This window comes from Onychomys torridus, chromosome X (assembly GCF_903995425.1).
Source record: "Onychomys torridus chromosome X, mOncTor1.1, whole genome shotgun sequence".
Classification (NCBI taxonomy): Eukaryota; Metazoa; Chordata; class Mammalia; order Rodentia; family Cricetidae; genus Onychomys; species Onychomys torridus.
In genome coordinates, this window is record NC_050466.1 from 101,152,873 (window position 1) to 101,176,500 (window position 23,628).

Genomic DNA, 23,628 nt, shown 5'->3' on the forward strand with positions numbered 1-23,628 from the left:
TTGACTCATATTTCCTTTTGAAAACATTTGCTAATCTATTAACTTGAGACCTCTACCTTCTCATTAAAATTGAGCTTTGTGGTTATCATTTTGTTTAGAATATATCCACCAAGTAGTGAATGTTTATACATTATTATTATAATTTTCTATTTTTTTTCAAATTATCGCAAGATGCAGATACTTATAAACCATTTACATCTGGAAAGAGAACTGGCACACTGAGATAATTATTTGGGTGCTTCAGAAATATGAGACAGTACCCTAAACTTTTATAATTTGAATTTTAGAAGAAAAAAAAAACAATTTCAGGAGCATTAGTCTTCTGGACAAGCATTCTTTCCAAACATATTAACAAATGCTTCATAATACATTCAGAAAACCTCACTAAATCTTGCTGAGTTTTGTAAATTAACCAAGTCACAGAACTAATCATTTTTTTCTTTTCTTTTTTTTTTTTTTATAGAACTCTAATATTTAAAACAGGACTTTGTACAGAATTTTGAAGTTATATGGTGGTTGGTTCAATCTATTCCACTTTCACTTTTCTAATTTTAAAAGTAGTACAACTGAACTTGCATTTTCACAGAATTTTGCATATTTTATGTAAAAAATGCTTGACATACAATTTTGGATGATTTTTTCTTATATGTTGGCTCTGTCTAATGCAAACTGTAACATAGCAATCAAACCTTTATCACTCATGGAAAATGTACATTCAAATATTGTCTATTAGACTGGGGACCTTTGGCATTATAAATATTAATAACTCCAGTCATGGTTTTCTGTGAAAAACATTTCACAGGAATTATTTTTTTACATTTCACCATGCATTGTTGTAAATATAACTTAGTATCTTATTGGTATGTTGAAATAAAATGAAAAATGCCCGTTTATAACGAACATTGCACTCTCAGATCACAGAGTAAGAACTGTTTTACTAAACGGCTAACTGCCAAAGTAATACATAGCTATTAAAGCTTCAAGAAAAAAGCCAATTCATTTCAGTCATAATATCACCTAAAACTGAAGTATTATATAAAAGCTAAACAATGCCAAATGGATTTGGCTGAGATCAAAAGCCAAACCTATTTCTTTTCTTTCATCCTCAGTGTCCCATTTCCTAGGAGTATGACCTTAGTCAAACATCTATTAAAGTTAGCTTTTGATCTCAACCCCCTTTTGGGGTTAAAAAAGTCTATCTTTAAATTTTTCTTCTAGAGACAATCATTCTATTGTGTTTTAATGTTCCAGTAGTGTGTGAGTAAATAGGATTCTCTGATATATGTGATAGAAGAGTGGTTAAATGGGACAATCATTTTTGTGTCAGAGACAAGAATCAAAGGAAGCATTCTTCAGATGCTATTAACTGGGGAAAAAAATCCCCGCAGGTCAGTAGAAACATGTTAACTGGTCAGTCTGCTAGCTCTTTAGGTCTTTGAAGAAAATGCCTTGTAATTTGATAACAGGTAACTACTCATTTGTAATGTAATTTTCTTCTCACCAGTTAGAACCAATCTGTGGTTAGTGAGGGGCAAATACTTTTTAAAACTTATATATTTAAAGAAAAGTAATTTTGTTGAAAAACACTAATATGCTTTGGAATGGTGATACATTTTATTCCTTATGTCATTGAATAAATATAGCATAAAGCAATTGTCATGTTTTATTAAAAACATGAGACATGATGACAAATGATAATTAAATTAAAAAATAAATTATATGTGTGTATTTGTAAGTACATTTTTCCATGTATATGTCTACAGTCTGAATATTAGAGAACTTTATGTCATCTTTTTAGATTCTGTTTTGTAGAATAGTAATTTATTATTGTTCCAAAAGTGTTTTGTCCCTGAAAAAATATTGTAGACCCCTGAAAGAACAAAATTGAGTAACATTTAGTAAATGTTCAATAGTAGTTATCCCAGCCTTTGTTTTTGCTGTGCAGTGAAACTTATATAGTCATAATAAAAGTCAGAAAAGTTATAAATATTCATATGTCTATATAGAGTCCTCTAGAAAAATTCAAATAATGAAACACTTCTAGTTGTTAGAATAAAGCAAAATTCCAATTTCAATTTAATATCTACAGTGAAATTTTAAAAATTGGTTTGGTTAAAATTACATCTCAGAGATTAAAGTATTCTGGGACAAAGTGATAAATCAATAGAACTATCAAGATAAATTCAAATTCATGTGGTCAAAAGGGTTAAGTCTAGCTATAGTACTGAATATGTGTAAGAAATGAGTAGGAATTCTGCATAAAAATGGGTACAGTCATATTTGAGGAGGTTGTAAATACCAGGTTCTAATTTGGTACTTCATTATCCAGACTGCAAGGAAGGCTATATAGATTTGAGGAATGAGAGACCATTTATTTGTGAGAATGTCACGAATAAAATCAGACAACCTATACTGAAAAAAAATTAGAGACTAGGAGATTATTCAGGAAGTAATTTTTTCAATAGTCTGATAAAGAGAATATGTAGATCCATTAGTATATTCTGTTTACACTTTTAGTAGATGGTGGTGAAGTAAAGCTGCTAACAGTTAGCTTTGGAAAGATAATGTTGCAGTGTAATTTTTGTAGCCACAAGTGGAACTAAAAAGCAAAATGGGCCAGGCATTGGTGGCACATGCCTTTAATCCCAGCAGAGGCAGGCAGATCTCTGTGAGTTCGAGGCCAGCCTGGTCTACAAAGCAAGTTCCAGGAAAAAAAAAAAAAGCAAAACATATCTTGTGTGCAACTTTACTATTTTATGTGCCATTTCTAAAGTTCCTATATGTTTCTATGAACTAGACAAAATGAAAAAAAATTACTTTTAGAAAATATATTAGCAATATCTGTGACATACAATTATAAAAATAATTAAATATAAATTATGATCATACATTTGAAAAAACTGAGTAATAGCTGATTAAAAAGTATAATTTAACTGAGCCAAACATTTTTTTATTACTGGAATCATCAACAGGAGTGATAGAATAGCTCACCTTGAAATTATGCATTTGACTCTGGACAGCCCATTATTTATGCCAACTGTTTAAACAAGTTGCTATAATCTTCCTTGAAGCATGTTCTTTAAACAACATCAAAGACCCAAGACAAATGGCACAGGGCACAAATCAAATGAAAGAAACTAACAAAGCAGAGCTTAGTTAATTATAATGCTTTCTTCAAACATATGGGTTCTGAACATAAATGTTTTGATGTGAAATAGTTACAGAAATTTGGAAATCCACAAAAGCCTGAACTCCTTATCTCAACATTAAACTGGTACAGTGTTTATTTCATTGTGTTAGGCGATTTCATCCTCATCTATCTCTCAGCTGTGTATTGTTTGTTCATTTCCTGCTATGGCAGTATTGAGGTCAAATATATTATCACCAAAATGTTTGGATTCTGACTGAAAAAATGGGGTTAAGAAAAAGATAAATTTCTTTATGGCCTTTCTTTCATTTGATCTCTTTGAGTTACTGTGCCCCCTTAGCAACCTGAAGCTATTGGTTGCAAAAAGAAAAAATCGTTTGTATCTCTTTCTGAATTTATTGTTAATAAGACTATGACAGAATTCTGGTGAGCAAGAATGTGGCACATTATAAATCATCTAGTCTTGCAGTAGCTCTGTTCAGTATCTTTACTGTCTGTGCATATAAATGTGTGAGTGGGAATGTATGGTTCTTTTGTTTATTAATGATCTGACATAATTATATTTTTATGCCTATTTTTTATTATTCTCAAGAATGAACTAGTTATCATTATCAATTTTTTGGGAATCAAGGGGAGAGATCAGGATTCCCTTTGCACCTATTCACTGTATTAATAAAAAATGAAATACTAGATGCCTGTAGTTCAAACATGTTATATTATTGACTTAATGGATGAGAATATTCTCCACATAAATTTTAGTAAAATGTAACTATGTTTTCATATTTTTTGAGACAATAACTACTAATACCCAAAACCACATCTCCTAAAAATGGTACTGTTCCAAGAATATTAAGTTACATGTAAATTAATATTAAAGAAATACTGGTGTGATACACACTTCTTAGTCATCATACTCTGCATGACATGTTTTTTTTTGTCATAGAAACTTACTATAAAGTATTAATACAAAAGTAGTACTGTCTATTTTTTTATATTTAGCTGTTAAATAAAGATAATGATTTTCAAAAGTCACAATATATTATAATTATTTAAGTGACAAATTAATAATCTTAGAAAGACACAAGACAAGATTAATATTAATATTTTCATGATATCCATTTACTTTCTGAAGAATTCACATGCATTTGATTATGTGGCTGTTTCGTGTATCCTTCTGTTCATTTCTATATTATTTGATGTGAGTATAGACCACTTATTTATATTTATATTTCATCTATGTAATATATGTATGCATGATGCATAGTTAAATTATCCTGGATCTTCTGTTTTCTGATTTATTTAGAATGTAACTATTTAGAATACAAAACATTACAGTATTGAATGAAAATAGCACACTATGAAAGTAGTGGTGGTTGTTTTAGGGCAGCCAACATGGCTGAGAGCAAATGTCCTGAGGAGTGGAGAACTGACTGTATCATTGATTCCTTGGCACTTATCTGATATGTTCAAAAAAAGACTGCTTCCTTAGTGCCACAAGAGGCAGTAATCTTTAGGAGCCAAGTGCCTTTCTAGAATGGGGTTCATTACTGATTTTTAACATTTTCATTATGGTGGTTTGATACCTTTTGACAAGCACAAAGCAAATTTGAAGTCTCTTTAGCTGCTATATAGAAGTTAAAACTGCAATTTGATTTTAGACTACAAACTTCATGATGTCATTGTTTTTCTCTGCTGAGTAGTACTCCATTGTGTATATGTACCATACTTTATTTATCCATTCTTCAGTTGAAGGGTATCTAGGTTGTTTCTAGGTTCTGGCTATTATAAACAATGCTGATATGAACATAGCTGAGCAAATGCCCTTCTGGTATGATTGAGCATTCCTTGGTTATATGCCCAAGAGTGCTACAGCTGGGTCTTGGGAGAGATTGATTCCCAATTTTCTAAGAAAGCGTCATATTGATTTCCAAAGTGGCTGTACAAGCTTGCATTCCCACCAGCAGTGGAGGAGAGTTCCCCTTGCTCCACATCCTCTCCAGCATAAGGTGTCTTCTGTGCTTTTGATCTTAGCCATTCTGACAGGTGTAAGGTGATATCTCAGAGTCATTTTGATTTGCATTTCCCAGATAATTGGGGATGTTGAGCAATTCCTTAAATGTCTTTCAGCCATTTGAACTTCCTCTGTGGAGAATTCTGTGTTTAGTTCTATAGCCCATTTCTTAATTGGACTGTTGGGCATTTTGATGTCTAATTTCTTGAATTCTTTATATATTCTGGATATCATCCCTCTATCAGATGTGGGGTTGGTGAAGATCTTTTCCCACTCTGTAGGCTGTCGCTTTGTCTTGTTGACCATGTCCTTTGCTCTACAAAAGCTTCTCAGTTTCAACAGGTCCCATTGATTGATTGTTTCTCTCAGCGTCTGTGCTACTGGTGTTATATTTAGAAAGTGATCTCCGGTGCCAATGGGTTCAAGACTACTTTCTACTTTCTCTTCTATCAGGTTCAGAGTAACTGGATTTATGTTGAAGTCTTTGATCCACTTGGACTTAAGTTTTGTGCATTGTGACAGATATGGATATATTTGCAGCCTTCTAAACATTGACATCCAGTTATGCCAGCACCATTTGTTGAAGATGCTTTCTTTGTTCCATTGTACATTTTTGGCTTCTTTGTCAAAAATTATATGTTCATAGGTGTGCGGGTTTCTATCAGGGTCTTCAATTCAATTCCATTGGTCCACATGTCGGTTTTTATGCCAGTACCAAGCTTTTTTTATTACGGTAGCTCTATAGTAGAGCTTGAGGTTGGGGATCGTGATACCTCCAGAGGTTGTTTTATTGTACAGGATTCTTTTGGCTATCCTGGGTTTTTTGTTTTTCCATATGAAGTTAAGTATTATTCTTTCTAGGTCTGTGAAGAATTGTGTTGGTAATTTGATGGGGATTGTGTTGAATCTGTAGATTGCTTTTGGTAAAGACATATTTTTTGTTTTAATTTTAGGCTTACTTTCTGTTTATTTTATTTCTAGCAGGAAATAGACAGTTTTCCTCCTATATTTGCTTTATAAAGAAAAATATATCTCATTTTACTTCATTTTGGAAGCTGATATTTTTCACAGAATAATAATTGAGGTTCCAAAAATGCCATAGTGTAGTTAGCAGGATGAACAGTGTGTAGACAATGAAATTTCACAGAGTTTACCTCTGTTTGTTAATGGTAATTTAATGTTATATTTTGTATTAATATTGTACCTGAAATGGTAATTGACAATTGATATCTTTCTAAATACCTTACCCTCTGAAATATATATGATGTCAAAATACATGTAATGAATTAAGTACCTTTCAATTTTGGGCACAATCTCTAGGTGAAATGTATATGCATGTTTAATTTGAATCTATGTAGGTCATCTTCACTTTTCTTCCCCTTTCCCCATTCTATGATGTTTGTTCTTCCTCTTGAATTTATCCCTAGATGTCATACTTACTACAAACCAATACTCAATGATACAAATATAGTCGTTATTTGAATTAATGATTGTTAGTATTGTTTCTTACATCCAAAGAAATTCAATAAATGATTCTGTAAAATATTTTTGTTTTCAGCTTTCTTCTAATAATGCCAGTCTTTTCTAGCAAGTGTATCCCTATAATTGTGTTCCAGGGGCTTAGAACTCATTGCTTTGTTGCTATAATCCAATATACTTCCAGTAGAAATTGCATTTCAGTTTAAACATTTGAAGTGAAACTCAGATACATTTGAGCAATTTTTAAAAAGCTAAGAAGTGCATCCAATATCAAAAACTTTCCATTATATTGTTATTAGTATTTGATTATAAGTGATTACATGTAACCAAATAGGCTTTTTATTGTGTTAAATGTACAGTTCAACCATTTTAAAGTATTCATATCAGTGCATTAAGTACAGTCAAATTGTTGTACAGTCACTAAAATAGGAACATTGGAGAGATTTTCATGTTATCCTTATGTAAGAAAAATGCTAATTTTATCTCCTAACTTTACATATGTACTACTAAAGTTAGCATTATATTGTGTTTTGTATAGTGTTTCAAATATAATTGAGAATACAGATATATTTTGTGTACATTAATGAAATGTTCAATATTTGAAGGTGATATGATAGTATACAAAAGTCACCCCAACAATTCTTCCAGGGATCCCCTACAGCTGATTAATGCCTTCAGAAATGTAGCAAGATACAGGATTAACTAAAAGAAATCAATAGCTCTCCTATACACAAGTGATAAGTGGACTGAAAAAGAAATCAGGGAAACATCAACCTTTATAATAGCCCCAAATAACAGAAAATATCTTGAGATAACTCTGTTCAAGCACGTGAAAGACCTGTATGACAGAAAGTTTAAGGTTTTGAAGAAAGAAATTGAAGAAGATATCAGAAAATGGTAAGATCTCCCATGACCTTGGATAGGTAGGATCAACACAGTACAAATGGCAATCTTACCAAAAACAATCTACAGATTCAATGCAGTCCCAACCAAAATCCCAACACAATTCCTCACAGACCCCAAAAGAACAATACTCAACTTCATATGTAAAAACAAAAAAACCAGGATAGCCAAGACAATCCTGTACAATATAGGAACCTCCAGAGGCATCACCATGTCTGACTTCAAGATATTTACATTCTAATGTCATACATTGGAAGAGCTTTGTTGTATCTACTTTTCATATGTATACCCTCACTTAGACTTATGTTCAGATCTATAAGGCCTGAAACCTCCAGTACAAAAATCATAAACCTATGGAAGGTTATTACTATAAAGGCTCTTATAATTTAGCTTTAAACGTCTTGTTAAGCTGTAGAAGAATATCCTAATTAATTGCCTTGTAAGGTGTGTAACATAATAAATGTATTCTTTCTACTGTTCAAATGTTAATATGGTTCAATTTTTCTTAAAATTGAAATTATCTTTAATTGTTATAAACAAAATACTTGATAATTTTCTTAAGGATTAAGTATAGAAATCTGGAATGTTTCCAATTTAACATGATAATAGAAGTTACAAGTGTCAATGATTGTTACTCAAAGAAATATTCAAAGGCAAGTATCAAAAATACCCAAGAAATTAAATTTGAATTTGCATCCAAGTAAGAAGTCTAATTAGTGTAACATTTTCCAAATTGTGATCCCTATAGTGGTACTGTATTTAGAGAAGTTCTAGCCTATGGTGAATATCGCATTTAAAGTGCTTTGAAAAATTCTACAGTAAGAAACACAGACATCAGGGATAGTAGCTAGCTATCACAGCACTTGAGAGGCTAAGGCAGGAAGATTTCTTTCTAGAGTTCACAGTGAATTCTAATTTATCCTAAACTACAGGATGAGAACTCATGTCAAAAGCAAAACAACCACCACAAAACAAACAAAAACTAAAGAAAGCAAAGAAGATAAATGAGATGTAGTGTACCTAGTTGCAAACATCCAAACTGCAATGGCAGTTGCTTTTTTAACATTCCACAACTCTGTGCCTCAGTTTCCTCAGTTGAGCGGTGTCACTTGTGAGGTTATTATATGTACAGAGTTAAAAAGTATAAAGAATTTAAACAAGTATTTGTTTAGGGAATGCTGTATACAGTTTTCTTTTTATGAACCTAGTATGGACAAGTTTGGCCTTTGGACACCTTTATTTCCACTCTAAACATCTTTAGGAGACTAGCTTTTACACATTTTGTGGTGCAAATGTTTCATACAAAACAGTTTGAAAATGTTGGTTAAAAATAGGGTTGATATGTTGCTTCTTTCTTATAATTGTTTAAGAGCAAATATAGGAGTATTTGAGAAGATTTTTAGACTTTCAGATTATTTCAATTACTTTGTTTAGACAAAGCTGCACAATGTAAATACATAGTTGCTTGGAAACTGAGAGTTTTGTTAGGTATTTAAGGCCACAGTAAATCGTTCAAAATTGCAGCCAGCCTTCTAAGCTGTGTTTTGGTTGCACTCCACAGTGCTTTGCCAACCTTCTTTTACTGTCATTTTCCTCTCTGGCTCCATTCTGAAATTAAAATTCACTGTCTTATTATACATCTTCCAATATGGCATTTTTGAAGGGTAAGTTGAATGTGAACACAGACTGATTGTATCCCTCTTAATATCTATCTACAACTCAACTATGTCTGCAAAAAATTATACATAAACACACACACACACACACACACACACACACACGCACACATATATTCTACTGCCTATATCATTTCATGGCTAAATCTAAGTTCTATCTCATATTTAGTGTACCTCTAGTTATAATTATTCTCTCATTATTAAAAATCTATATTATTTAATTTTGTTTTCTTTAATTATTTAATATTGTGTTTATAATATTAAACCAGAAGTGTCACTGCAATGGTGATCTATAATTCCTTACAAATGCCTTCTCTGCACTTCATTCTTTTTGCACTTAGTTTAGTTTCTGTGATCATTTTATTTACTTAGTTACTTGCTTATATATATTTTTACTATTGTTTTTTGACAATTTCATACATGAGTACTATATTTATATTATTTTCACCCTTTCCTCCCCCCCCAACTCCAATTCCTTTCCTGTACCCACACTTTTAATTTCATGGCCTCCCCAGATCTACTTCTCCATTTTCCTTTCAAAAACAAACAAATAGCAAAATAAAACAGCAGGCCTCCCAGGGAAATCAACCAAACATGGCAAAACAAATTGCAGTATGATTAGCACAATTACTTATATCAAGGCAGGATAAGGCAACAATAGTTGGCAAAAGAATAAGAGATACCCCCACTCCCACTGTTAGGAGTTCAGCATGAACATCAAGTTATACAACCATAATGTATATGCAGAGAACCTATCTCAAACCCAAACAGGGTCCATGATTGTTGCTTCTGTCTCTGTGAGCCCCTAGGGGACCTGATTAGTTGAATTTGTGAGCCATGTTCTCCTGGTGTACTACTGGACTCTACCACTCTGGCTCCTACAATCCTTCCTCCCCTTTTCTGGATTCCCTTGGACTTCCTAGCATTTGTCTATGGGTATCTTCATCTGATCCAATCAGTTGCTGGATGATGTCTCTCTTGATGACTATTGTGCTAGACATCGATCTATGAGTATAGCAGAATATCATTTCATATGGCAGCCTACAGAGTGGAAAAAGATTTTCACCAACTCCACATCTGACAGAATGCTAATATCCAAAATATATAAAGAATTCAAGAAACTAGACATTCACAAACCAAATATTCAATTAAAATGGGGATACAGATCTAAACAGAGAATTTTCAACAGAGAAATCTTGTGGGAGCCCATTTACAGGTTCCTTGTAGCTTTATCCAGCAGGTCCACATAGAGAGGATGATTAGGATCAAGGGCCTGAGTGCAGGTATCTGAGATGGTCTGCACTTGGCTGTGCTGGGGGGAGCTCTTTTGTTCTACCCCTTGGAGTCATGGGGCAGAGACAGTCAGGGCTCGTTTAAATAGGTTCCAGGCCCTCTTGAGGCTTTATTTTCTATCTGTTTATCTCCACAATCTAAATCTTTCTATCTAATATTTCCTGCTGCTGGCACTGAAGAAAACTCTGGGGAGCTGTGGGGTTGGTGGGTAAATGCCCTACAGAATCTCAAATGGCCAAGAATCTCTTAAAGAAATGTTCATCATCCTTAGCTATCAGGGAAATGCAAATCAAAATGACTCTGAGATTCACTCTTACACATGTCAGAATGGCCAAGATCAATAACATAAATGAGATCTTATGCTGGAGAGGATATGGAGCAAGAGGAATGCTTCTTCATTTCTGGTCAGAGTACAAACTTGTGCAGCCACTATGGAAATCACAATGGAAACCACTATGGTGGTTCCTCAGAAAATTGAGATTCTATATACCTCAATACCTAGCTATACTACTCTTGGGCATATAGTCTATGGACAGTCCATCCTATCATAAGGACATTCGCTCAACTGTGTTCATAGCAGCTTCACTTATAATAGCCAGAAACGCAAATAATCTAGATGACCCTCAACTAAAAAATGGATTAAGAAAATGTGGTATCTTTATACAATAGAGTATTACTCAGCTGTTAAACACAATGACATAAATGAAATTGGTAGGCAAATGGATGAAACTAGAAAAAATCATGAGTGAGTTAGCTTGGGTCCAAAACGACAAACATGGAATGTACTTGTTTATATGTGGGCATTGGCTATTAAGTAAAGGAAAATAATTCACAATCCCCAGACCCAGAGAGGATAAGCAGCAAGGAGGGCTCAAGAGGAGATGCATGTATCTCCCTGGAAAGGGGAAATAGATTTTGCAGTTGGACTGAGGGTTGGGTGGGAATGGGACTAGGAGGGATCAACTATGAAGGTGGAGGAAAAGATTACTGGGAGAGACAATTGGAATTTGGGGGCATTTGGAGAGCAATGTAGAAACCTAGTGCAGTGGAAACTCCCTAGAATCTATGAGTGACCCTAGCAAAATCTTCTGGTAATAGAGGATATAGAGCCTGGACTTGCTATCCTGTATAACCAAGTTCCCTGCAGTGAGACTGGGACATCAATACAGCCACAGAACCTTCAACCTATATTTTTTCTGGTCTGTAAGATGTGCAGGGGTAATGGTTGCACAGAACTTGTGGGAATGGTCAACCAATGACTGGTCCAACTTTAGGCCCATGCCAAGAGAGGGGGCCCATGCCTAACATTGCCTGGATGGCCAAGAACAAGGGGATTGACAGCCCAGAGACCCAGGAATAGAACCAAACCTGTCAACAAAGAAAAAGGAGAAAAAAGAAAAAAAGATGAAAAAGTCACACTTTTGAGTACTCATACATAAAGGTTTTTGTTGTCATTTTGTTTACTTTGTGGTTTTTGCATATTTTGTCTTTCTAAATTTTTAAAATATTTTTCATACAATATATTTTGATCATGTTCTTTCCTCACACAACTCCTCCCAGACCACTCATGCCCCCTAACTACCCAACTTCAAGCTTTCTCACTCTCAAAACACAATTTTGTCCTTTGAAATTTTGTTATAAGTGATAGATACCCTGATATTAAACTTGTGGTTTAATGATTATACATCTAATATATTTGTAAATCTAATACTATTTTTCTAGTGAAATATTTAAAAGAAACTTTTATTTAGATATGCACATGGCTAATAATAATAAAAAATCTACACAGGTTTTTCACAAAAGCATACAATAGAAAGAAAATGTCAATGAGATAATTGTTTTACAAGGTCCTCCTGTTATACTCCAGTGTAGTATCTTCTTTATTCATATAAATTGAAGCATGAAAAAATTATGTGATACAATTGCTCCCCATAATCTTTTCAGTGACACAGATGACAGAACTCCATTGTAGAATTATTTGAGTTGAAATAAGGATCATGAATACAGGATTAGTAGTTGAACCATCTAAATGAAAAAGCAAGAAATGGAAATACTTCCTGAACTACTAACAGGGTACTAACTTAAGCCTCCCCCTCAAGCTTTCTTTCTGGGTTTCAGAGATTTTTATTCATAAAATTGGAAGATTAATTTAGATATTTCTTGAACTTCCTCTCACTGTGAAGAATATTCCTAGACACTTTAATCCTAAAGTAGGATCACGTGCACTTTAGAGGAATACAAACTTTATCATATTCCAACGTTAAATTTAGTTAAGAACAAAGTTTGAAAAATTATACAATGGGACACTGACACCTTCTTCAAATACATGTGTTTGAAAAACTGAATATCAAAGCAGAAATGGGAAATTGAGCTGTTCACCAAATGATTTGAAAACTTAAAACATATACTGTGAACCACACAACTTCTAGAAGAGAGCATAGGGAAAATTTGCTTGACATTTGCCTTGGTAGCGATTTCTTGAAAATGCTAAAAGAAGCACAGGAAACAAAAGCAAAATGGACCAGTGTGACTACATCATACTGAAAAGCTTCTGTCAAGCAAGAAAAATAGTCAAAACAGAAAGAGGACAACTGACAAAGTAAAAGAAAACATTTTCAGAGTATAGTATCCAAGAAACAGTTTATATCCAAAAGTGTGCAGAAGTTTTAAAGCTCAATAACACCAAGAAAAACATCATCAACAAAAATATGCACTAGTTAATACATATATAAAAATCAAAATCAGGATTACAAGTAAATATTGTATTTCACTTAAATTACACTACTCATGATAGCCAAAACATGCAAGTTATATTTCTAGAAAGAGATGATCACATAAAGAAAATGTTCTGTAGCAGCCTGGAAGGAGAGGACTAGACCTGCCTGGACTGAATGTACCAGGTTGAGCTGAATCCCCAGGGAAGTCTTTGCCCTGGAGGAGATGGGATTGGGGGAGACACTGAGGAGAAGGCGGGGGTGGTGGTGGCAGGAGCTGGAGTGGGGAGTACAGGGAAACCCAAGGCTGATATGTAAAATTAAATTAAATTAAGAAAAAAAGAAAATTTGAAAAAAAAATTAAAAACAAAGAAATGCACAAGAAACACATATACACAGAGAGACACATAAATGCAAAACAGACAAAAATCCATTAAAACACAAAATCAGAAAACATACATGCAAAAGAGCAGTAAAATAAAAATATTCAGGTAAAGCACTTCAAGACAAAAATAAAACTTCCAAAAATTCCATTGAGTTTATGTTGTGTTGGCCATCTGCTGCCGGCCATGGAGCCTGCCCTTAAGAATGGTTTGTATACTCATTGAGACCTCACTGGCAAAAACTAATTATTCCTTTGCAAGCCAGCCCCCACCTTTTTCAGGGCTCCTATGAGGAGGAGAGGAATAAGGAACTTGTAAATAGAATGATAGGCCTAGCCCAGAAGAAGAATCACAAAAACACAGGACAGCTTTGGGAGGCCCTGCATCAATATCCACCAGCCCAGAACTTTATTAAAAGGACTTTTTATAACAATGCCAAGGGGCAAGGCAAAAGACCTACCCTATATTGCTAAATATAGCCAAGTGTAGACCCTTGCAAATACCTGGTACCCAGGTCTGTGGTTCAATCATCCTCTTATGCAGCCCTGCTGGTAAAGCAAGCTCAGATCCCACTAGGAAACCTGTGTGGACTCCCACAGTTATCAATTGTATATAGATTCTGGGTTAGAGTTTGGGTTCCCTGTTCAGTGACTCACTCAGTTCTGGAACTTTCTAATTTAGATCCATGAAGGCCCTGTGCAAGCTTCCCCAGTCTCTATGAGTTCATATGTGCTTAGTTACTGTTGTGTTTAAAAGGCCTTGTTTCCTTAATATCTTCCTTCCCCACTGGATCTTATAATCCTTTTGTCTCCTCTTCCATAGAGTTTCTGAGCCCCGAGGGGAGGGACTTGATGAAGACTTTCCATTTAGAACCAAGTATTCCAAGATCAGAATAGTAGCTCTTATGATGACTATGCTTATCATACCAGACTTGGGGATAGGGTATGTTATGTACATGTCCCATTTATAATTGAGCATTCCACAGAAACTTATTCTCAACACTTTGACTAAAAGTAAGTCTTTATATTCAATGTTATCCACTATATAAAGTAGCTTTTTGGATGGGAAATGAGAGCCACACTAATCTATGGGTATTGTGATATGTATTTAGAAACAATTTGATAATATATCCACTTAGCAAAATAATAGTCGATTCTCCCCTAAGATCTTTGGTCTTTCTTACCAATGCTTCTTGGCTAGATTTACATCACCAGATAGGAGATTCTTCTTGTGAGGTGTGTCATAAATTCATTCAGAAATCATTTTTTTACCCTCATAGCAGTCATGCCACTTTTGTGTTTGTGGCCATATTCTTGCCAGGTTGGTTGATATTGTACTCCCTAGGGTTCACAACTGTGATCAACTGTTGATTACTGTTTTCCTCACCAGGTTGTATTGCAAATTCTAGCACTATGTAAGCTTTTCAAAAGGGATGAATCTTCTAGATCAGAAAGACCTTGATTTATCTTCATGAGTCTCAAATTTGCAGTGCCTTCAGCAATAGGGTCTCACCATCAAATTCTGTTGGGCAACCAAGAGCAATGATACCAACCACTAATTTTAGGGGATCTCTAAGGCTTCTAAATTAGCATATTGATAGGAGATATCACATTCCTGGCACTAAGCTTCTTACTAGAAGAGACAAAAAGATTGTGTGAGTCAGACGTCTAAGAGTCCAATGTTTTCTTGATATGTCAGTCACAGAGCTGTCTTCCTGGTCCTCTAGCTTTTATAATCATCCTGCATTCTCTTCCACTATGTTCTTGAACATCAGTTACAGATGTTGTACTGTAGTTGTATTCATTGAGTCTGGGTCTGAGATGAGTTGTTCTCTGAATATTGATCACTTGTTTTCTGTAAATGTCTCTATCTTCTACATACAAAGGCATACATTATGAAGGATTAGAGCTACAATTATCTATGGGTATAAGGATAAGTATTTAAAATGCAGTTACAGGGCTGGAGAGATGGCTCAGCTGTTAAAGGCTAGGTTCACAACCAAAAAATACAAAATGCAGTTACAAATTATGATGGTTTAGCAAAGTAGTAGAGAATCTCCTTTAATACCCAAGATCTCACTAGCCCTGGATATTTTGGTAGGTTCTAGTACCAAGTATTATTTCTCTTATTTTGTGCAGGCTTTAAGCCCAATTAGGTAGGTGCTGTTTACTGCTCAGGTATGACAACAAATATCATGCTTTTAGAAATGTCTTCCCAATGAGGTCATTGTTGTGGTTCATAGGCCTCACAACTTGTAGGACTCCCTTGGCAGCAGTATAGTTAGTGTCTTCTGGTATTTTTATTATCAAAGTTAATAATGAAAATCCAATAAAAGAGTCAAAGACATCCCCTGCTCCCACTGTTAGGAGTCTTACAAAAGACCAAGATATGCAACTATCACATATATTGAGAGGTCAGTCCCATTCAGGCTCTCTGGTTGTTGGTTCAGTCTCTGTGAGCCCCCATGAAACCAGGTTAGTTGATTCTGTGGGTTTACTTATGATGTCCTTGACCCCTTTGGCTTTTACAATCCTTCCTCTCACTCTTCAGCAGGATTCCCTGAGCTAGGCCCAGTGTTTTGTTGTGAGTCTCTGCATCTGTTTCTAGAAGTTACTGGCCTCTCTGATGAAATTGGGCTAGTGCCCTATGTATGAGTATAATGGGATACCATTAGGTATCATTACCTTGACATTTTTTTCTCCAGTTGTGTTTGGTTCTATCCTAGGCCTCTAGGCCAGCCAGTCTCTGGGTCCTAGTGCTCCAGGCTGTGTCAGGGGTTGGCTTGCTCTCAAGCATGGTTATGAGGCTGGAATAGTCATTGGTTGGCCATTCCCACAATCTCTGTACAACCATTATCCTAATGCATCCCATAGGCAGGATAGACTATAGGTTGAAGCTTATATAGCTGAGTTGGTGTCCCATCCCATCCACTGGAAGTCTTGCCTGGTCACAAGAGATGGCCACTTTAGGATATGTATTTCCTATTGCTTGGAGTCTTAGTTGGGCTTCTCATTATAGATTCCTGGGAGTTTCCCTTGCACCAGGTTTCTGCCTTACCCTGAAACCCTCCTCCTCTTCCAGTAGTCTCTTTTAGTGCTTGAGAGGCTTGACATTTTCTGAATAGTAATAGAGGAGAAGAAGATAAGGAGTAGAAGAAGGGAGGCTGGAGGGGTACTAGGAGGAGAGGAGAAAGGGGAAATTGCAGAAGAAAGAAAGAAAGAAAGAAAGAAAGAAAGAAAGAAAGAAAGAAAGAAAGAAAGAAAGAAAGAAAGAAAGAAAGGAGGGATGGAGGGAGGGAGGGAGGGAGGGAGGAAGGGAGGGAGGAAGGAAGGAAGGAAAGGAAGGAAAGAAAGAAACAAAAAGAAAAGAAAAAGAAAAAAGTAAAAGAAAAAGAAAAAGAAAAAGAAAATTCCAGAATTTGGAAGTAGCTAGAATTCCAACATTTTATGAACAGTGAGTTTGTCTGCCACAACCTAAGACCTTCTGCTTTACTAGTTGGCAGATGATCTCCAGGGAAACAAAGGGTCATGCCATTTTTTCTTGATAATCTAATCACTGGTAGACATCAGCTATCACCTAGAATACATGCACATAAATCTTGAATCATCAAAATACAAGCATAGTGAAAGATGATGTTAATTTCCAGTAAAGCTAAGTATGAATTTCAATATGGATATCCCATACTAGGTAAAATGACATTAGACATAGGGATTAAGGGATGGTATTTCTAAGTGATAGTTTCACTAGTTAGTTTTTCTGCTTAGAAACATTTATAGTAGTGAAACTGATGTATTTTACATAATTTTTCATGTATACTTATTGAAGGTTAAAAACTGTATTTTTTAATACTTATTTTTCTCTCTTCTTCCTTCTCCTTCTTAATGGTTCCTTCCCCTGCTAAAGCCCCACCTCCCATTTTTCCCATTTCCTCCTTCATATTGTTTGTAGCCTGCCATTTCCTTCTCTAGTGCTGCCCCTTCTATAGTACCTTTTTACATTCCCAGTATCTGAGGTTTCTGTATGTTCCATACTCATATATGAATATTTTGTAGCTATGAACCACAGAGAGAACATGCAGCATTTGTCTTTCTGAGTCTCTCTTACTCCATTCAATATTGTATTTTCTAGTTCCATTCATTTACGAAGGAAATTCTCAATTGAGTAAAGAGGAAACCCACAGAATGAGAGGGAATTGTCTCTGGCTATACATCTGACAGAGAGTTAATATACAGAATATAAAAACTAAAAAAAAAAAGACTCATGAAAACAAGTGACCTCATCAAAAAGTGATCCATTGATCTGAACAGAGAGTTCATAAGGGAAAATATAAAAATGGCTAAGAAATATCTCAGAATTCTCAGTAAGTTAGATGTAGAACTATGATTAAGTTATACAACTCTTTGGCATATGTCCAAATGGCTCAGCAAGCTACTCCACGGATACTTGCTCAGCCATGTTCAGTGCTGCTTTGTTCACAATAGCTAGGAAATAGAAACTACCTAAATGTCCTTCATCAGATGACTGAATAAGGAAAATGCGATATATATACACACTGGAATGCTATTTATCTGTAAAATCATATATATATATATATATATATATATACACACAATATATGTATAATTATATATGTTATATACAACATATATGCATGTATTCACACAAATATCATAACTTTATGTAAATATAATTATATATGTTATATTATTATGTATATAATTTTTCACACTGATTTTTCAAAGTGGTTGCACCAATTTGAATTCCCATCAAGAGTGAATGAGTGCTCCCCTTCCCTCGTGTGCATTCCAGCATTTATTGTCAGGTGTTTTCTTCATATTAGCTCTTTTAACTGGGGTAAGAACTCTCAAAGTTGCTTGATTTTGTATTCTTCTAATTGCTCAAGATGATGAACATATTCTGAGACATTTCTTAGCCATTTTTATATTTTCTTTTGTGAACTCTATTCAGATCAACAGTCCACTTATTATATTTAATCTTACATACACACACACACACACACACACACACACACACACACACACACATATATATATATATATGAAACCTCATAAAGGAGCTGCTCTGAGAATCCATTACTAAAACAACAAAATTTATTTGTCAAATAATTATTTCTGTGTATTTAACTCTAATTATAGCATTTTCACTTTTAAAAATTATCTTTCTTTCATTACATTAACCATTTTCTAATCATCTGAAATATGCTGATATTCTTTTTTTTAAATATTTTTTTCTTTATTATTATGTGTTTTAAATTTTATACATCAGCCATGGGTTCCCCTGTCCTCCCCCCTCTCGCCCCCACCCCCACCTTCCCCCCAGTCCCTCCCCTCCATTCCCATGTCCTCCAAGATCAAGGCACCCCTGGGGATTCATTTAAACCTGGAGAGATGGCTCAGCCATTAAAGGCTAGGCTCACAACCAAAAATATGCTGAAATTCTTATACCTAAGTAAAATTTGTTATTCTAAAATTAACTTTGTTATTACTTTATCTGCAGCCCATCTCCAAGACTACAGTGAGGGAATATATGCCAAGGCATTCTCTTTTTGTAAATGTACTCCTATTATAAACAACTTGTTGAAAAAATTTAATTTGACATTTGAAGTAAAAAGTAATGTACTAAGAAATTTTCAAATAACTGATAACATTTTCCTCTTTGCTATTTTGACTGTGATTCTACTTGAAGAAACAGATATTATCCAACTTTTCTAGAGACTCAACAAGATTTTATGATTTATGTGTATAAAGTCATTGTAATATACATCATAAGCTAATTTAGAGCATGGGAGATATAGGTTACATCTGTAATCTTTGAGTCAAATGAAAGGAGCTATAAATTGGGAATTAGCAATGTATGACTGAATATGGCAAGAGGAAATTATCTTTTCATAACTTTCATTAATTCACTTTCGAGCTGATTTAGAACTTTAATACCTGTAAATTTCACTAACAAATGTGGTCCTTTCCCACCTATCTTTATGTATATAACTGAGCTAAAAAATTTACTATTTTCTTATTTTTAAGAGAAGAAATTGAACATGATATCGTCTCAGTTTTCTTCTAACACTATTATAAAATGATTCTTTAGCAGTTTGATATTTCATTCTGAATTTGCTCACCTATGTTCCCTTGCAGAGCATACAGATGGTATTTGCTTAGACAAATGCATAAATATTGGAGCTTTTCATTCTGTTTGTTAAAGATATGTGAGGCATCTTGTTCATAAATATTCTTTTTTGCATTTGAATTTTTTTCTTTATTAAGAAATTTTCTACTCACTCCACTTACTATCCACAGATTCCCCCTCCTCTCTCCCCCTATCCCCAGCCCTCTTTCCTGAGCCATCCTGCATCCCCACATCCACCAAATCAAGGTCTCCCATGGGGAGTCAGCAGAGCCCAGCACACTAAGCCTAGGCAGGTCCAACCTCCTTCCCACTGCACAAAGGCTGTGCAATCTGTCACACCACAGGCACCAGATTCCAGAAGTCTGCCCAAAGATCAGTGACAGATCCAGATCCCCCGGCCTGGGTGCTCCCCAAACAGTTCAAGCCAAACAACCATCTTTTGTATCCAGAGGGCCTAGTCCAGTCCCATGGGGGCTCCACACCACCAGTCCACAGTTCATGGGTTTCCACTAGTGTGGCCGGTCATCTCTGCACGTCCTCCCATCATGATGTCAATGTCCCTTGCCTGAAGAGTCCCTCCTCCTCTCACAAATATTCTTAATTTCATTTTTACACCCACACATTTTAAGTCCAGGGTTACTTTCCCTTCTTGCAGTTAGTACTTCTTTACTTAAAATCAATAAAGTGAACAATTGCAGTGTTTGGCCTTTTTACTTATTTGTTTTACTGTGTTTTTAATTGTGGATCAGACTCATATTCTAATCTCTTTGAAATATATTTTCATGCTATTTGTAATAAGACGTTATTATGAGTTGAAAATATATTTTTCAAATATTCATTATTTCAATGCTTTCTTGTGATTTACTTTTCTGCTTGTACCATGCAGCATATTCTTGTTAAATAGCTATGCACACATTTTACTATCATTAAGAAATGAGTCCCATTTTTAAATTGATGGTTTTGCTTTAGGTATAACAGCTGCAGCAATGGCTGAGGCGATGAAGCTCCAGAAGATGAAGCTTATGGCAATGAATACTCTGCAGGGAAATGGAAGCCCAAATGGGGCTGAGTCAGAGCCAGATGACCTTCATTCTAACACAGGTGAGTGCCTCAAGCAGTTTCCAAAAGGTGACACTTACTGTTTTATTATAGGATGGACGAGAGGAGGAAAAAAGAGCCAAGAATATTATCTGTGCTTTGATTATAAATAGTTTGGAAAGTCTTTAGCTTTTTTATAACATGTATACTCAAACTAGAAAACTATCACCGGTTATAACCCCAGATTCTCATTTTGTAAACATTTAGAAAATTCTGTTTTTGTTTGTGACACAAGGTTTCCCTACAAAGCCCAGGTTGACCTTAAATCCACACCATTCTTCTTCCTTATCAATCATGCTCACCATCTTTCTACTGTTTTTCTGTGATACAAATTAGTTCTAATTCTTATATTAGCTATTGTACTCCCTGTTATAAATGCAGTGCCCTATTCCTGATTCAAGCCATACTTCTTACTCCATCATTCTCAAAATGGAAGGCACAGCCCATGTTCCAAGTCCATTGGGACAGTCTTTTCGATTGTAAAATCACCTGTTTAGCTGAATAGTGGTTCTTGTAGACTCAAAGCATTATTGACAGTGCCTAAGTTGAAAAGCAGTACAACAGGGAGCTAGCAAAGGAAGAAAGACAGGAGAGAGAGAGAGAGAGAGAGAGAGAGAGAGAGAGAGAGAGAGAGAGAGAGAGAAAGAGAAAGAAGAAGAAGGAGGAGGAGGAGGAGGAGGAGGAGGAGGAGGAGGAGGAGGAGGAGGAGAAGGAGAGGAGAGGGGAGGGGAGGGGAGGAGAGGTGAGGAGAGGAGGAGAAGAGAGGAGCCAGAGGAGAAAGAGAGATATGCTTGTATAGTCATATGTCTTTTCACTGCATACTGTTTTGCTTTTATTCCTTTATCCTATGATAACTGTATCTTGAAAATGTTCTGACATTTTGGAAGGATGTGATTGTAAGTATTAGCACATGTAGATAAACTGACAAATAAATGACTAACATTTAATTTTAGAGAAAAATAACAAGTGCGGTGATCAATGATGGTTTCAGGAACTACAACTCCAAAGCTAACTCTACAATTAAACTCGAAATAAAGTAGCAGGTAGATGAGTAGATTTAGCTCTTTACTTCTAAGTTTCCAGATGTAAAAAGAATGCTATGACTTCATTTTGGAGGGAAAACTGAATTAAGTTAGAAAAGTATTTAATTAAAGTAGTATGTAAAATGACTCTGACTTCCCTCACGTAAACTTGCAATGTTCTTGTTGAATTATTGACTTAGAACTTCTTTCATCAAGAAGTATTTTCATTCTATATAGCATTGAAAATTTATATTTTATTAATTCATAATATATGGAACTCTGGATCTTATAATTCTTACCAAAATCGAGTAAGAAGTTTGTTCTAACTTTGGAAGTCTGCAAACAAAAAAACAGAGGTATAGAGTAGTTTGCTTTGACCAAATTGTAAAGCTAGTGAATTTCAGCCTTAACATTTGATCTTATGTCTAACTCCATCCAAAGAATTGATCTTTTCAGAATTCTATATAGTCATCAACACTGTATAATAAAAAGACATTATCTTGATCTAATCATTAAACTAAAACACATTAAAATGAGGAAACAATGAGAGAACTATCAGCTTCTGTGTCCAAGGGCCAATAAGCTCAAGCTGAAAATCAGCCTTAAGAAAATCAGTTTAAGAAAAGAAATCTTTTGTAATTTAATGTTATGAATGATAATTTGAAATAATAAATTTATTATGTACTTACTCAGTACCCTACATCATGTGTATTTCAGGATACTAATTTTAAAGCAAGACTTCCTATGAAACACCTTTCTTCTTTATAACAAAAGATCACAAAATATTTTGTAGCATACCAGTGTCTCAATTTCCAGTAATTAATAACTTTACTTTCTAGATATAATCTTCTATGTCTCAATGTGTACATTCCTGTGATAAGAAAAAATTTCCTTCTGTATTTGATGTTATATAGGGTACTATGAAACAGAAAAATAGACTCTTTCATTCACCATGTAACATTTAAATTTTTTTTTGATGTAGTAAAGCATGCTCTGAACCCTGTGTAGTAAAGAAGAGCCAACTTGAATCTAGAGTATGGTATTAGTCTATTGAAGTTTCTGAGTTTTTTCAAAGCCTGCATAACTAAAATGCTTGATAAACTACAAAATAATAAATTATAATTTTAAAAGTTTACATTACAAATATAAATTTATTTTAAGAATTTTGTGTGACATAGTCACTTATTCTGAGAGACCCAATATGTCTTTGAGGTCTATAGTTTTCCTATCTCAGTATTTGAATGAGATCAAAGACTGGGCCAGATTTCTCAACTTTAGTTTATTTTAATACCTTCCAGGAATAAAAAGAAGCACATGGTCTTGACAAAGGAGATCACAGTCAGTGAAATTTATGGCCTAATTACTAGTTATGGGCATGGTCTTCCTGAATGTTCATGGCTTAGATACAACTTGACTGTGTAAACCAAAGGAAAGTTTGGTCTTAGAGAATAATTACTTACGCTTTTGTTTATATGGTAGGTACTGGATACTATCAGACAAACAAATATACTCAATTCAATAATAATATTAAATTATGTGTGTTATAAGTTATTAACAAGGAATACACACTGAATTTTCACTTACATTGTGACATAAAAGTGAGAATTAAGTAATAAGCTAATAGTCATTTGGTGTTTTGATACATGGAACTCTAATGACTTGAGGCACCTAGCAAAAAACAGGCATTTCATAAACAATAAGTGTCACTAGGTATGCTCATTATTTAATTCAGCCCTTCAGGTTACGGTGTTTTT

The 23,628-nt window shown here is 34.7% G+C and overlaps 1 protein-coding gene across 3 annotated transcripts in view; it reads left to right on the plus strand.

Moving 5' to 3' along the window:
- Nucleotides 1-23,628, plus strand: part of Dach2 (dachshund family transcription factor 2) — a 508,482-nt gene that overhangs the window by 307,004 nt on the left and 177,850 nt on the right. For all 3 annotated transcript variants that reach the window (XM_036174726.1, XM_036174727.1, XM_036174725.1), the window contains one exon: nt 20,724-20,855. In XM_036174726.1, coding sequence (XP_036030619.1) covers nt 20,724-20,855 — 132 coding nt within the window. The remainder of the gene's footprint in view (nt 1-20,723; nt 20,856-23,628) is intronic.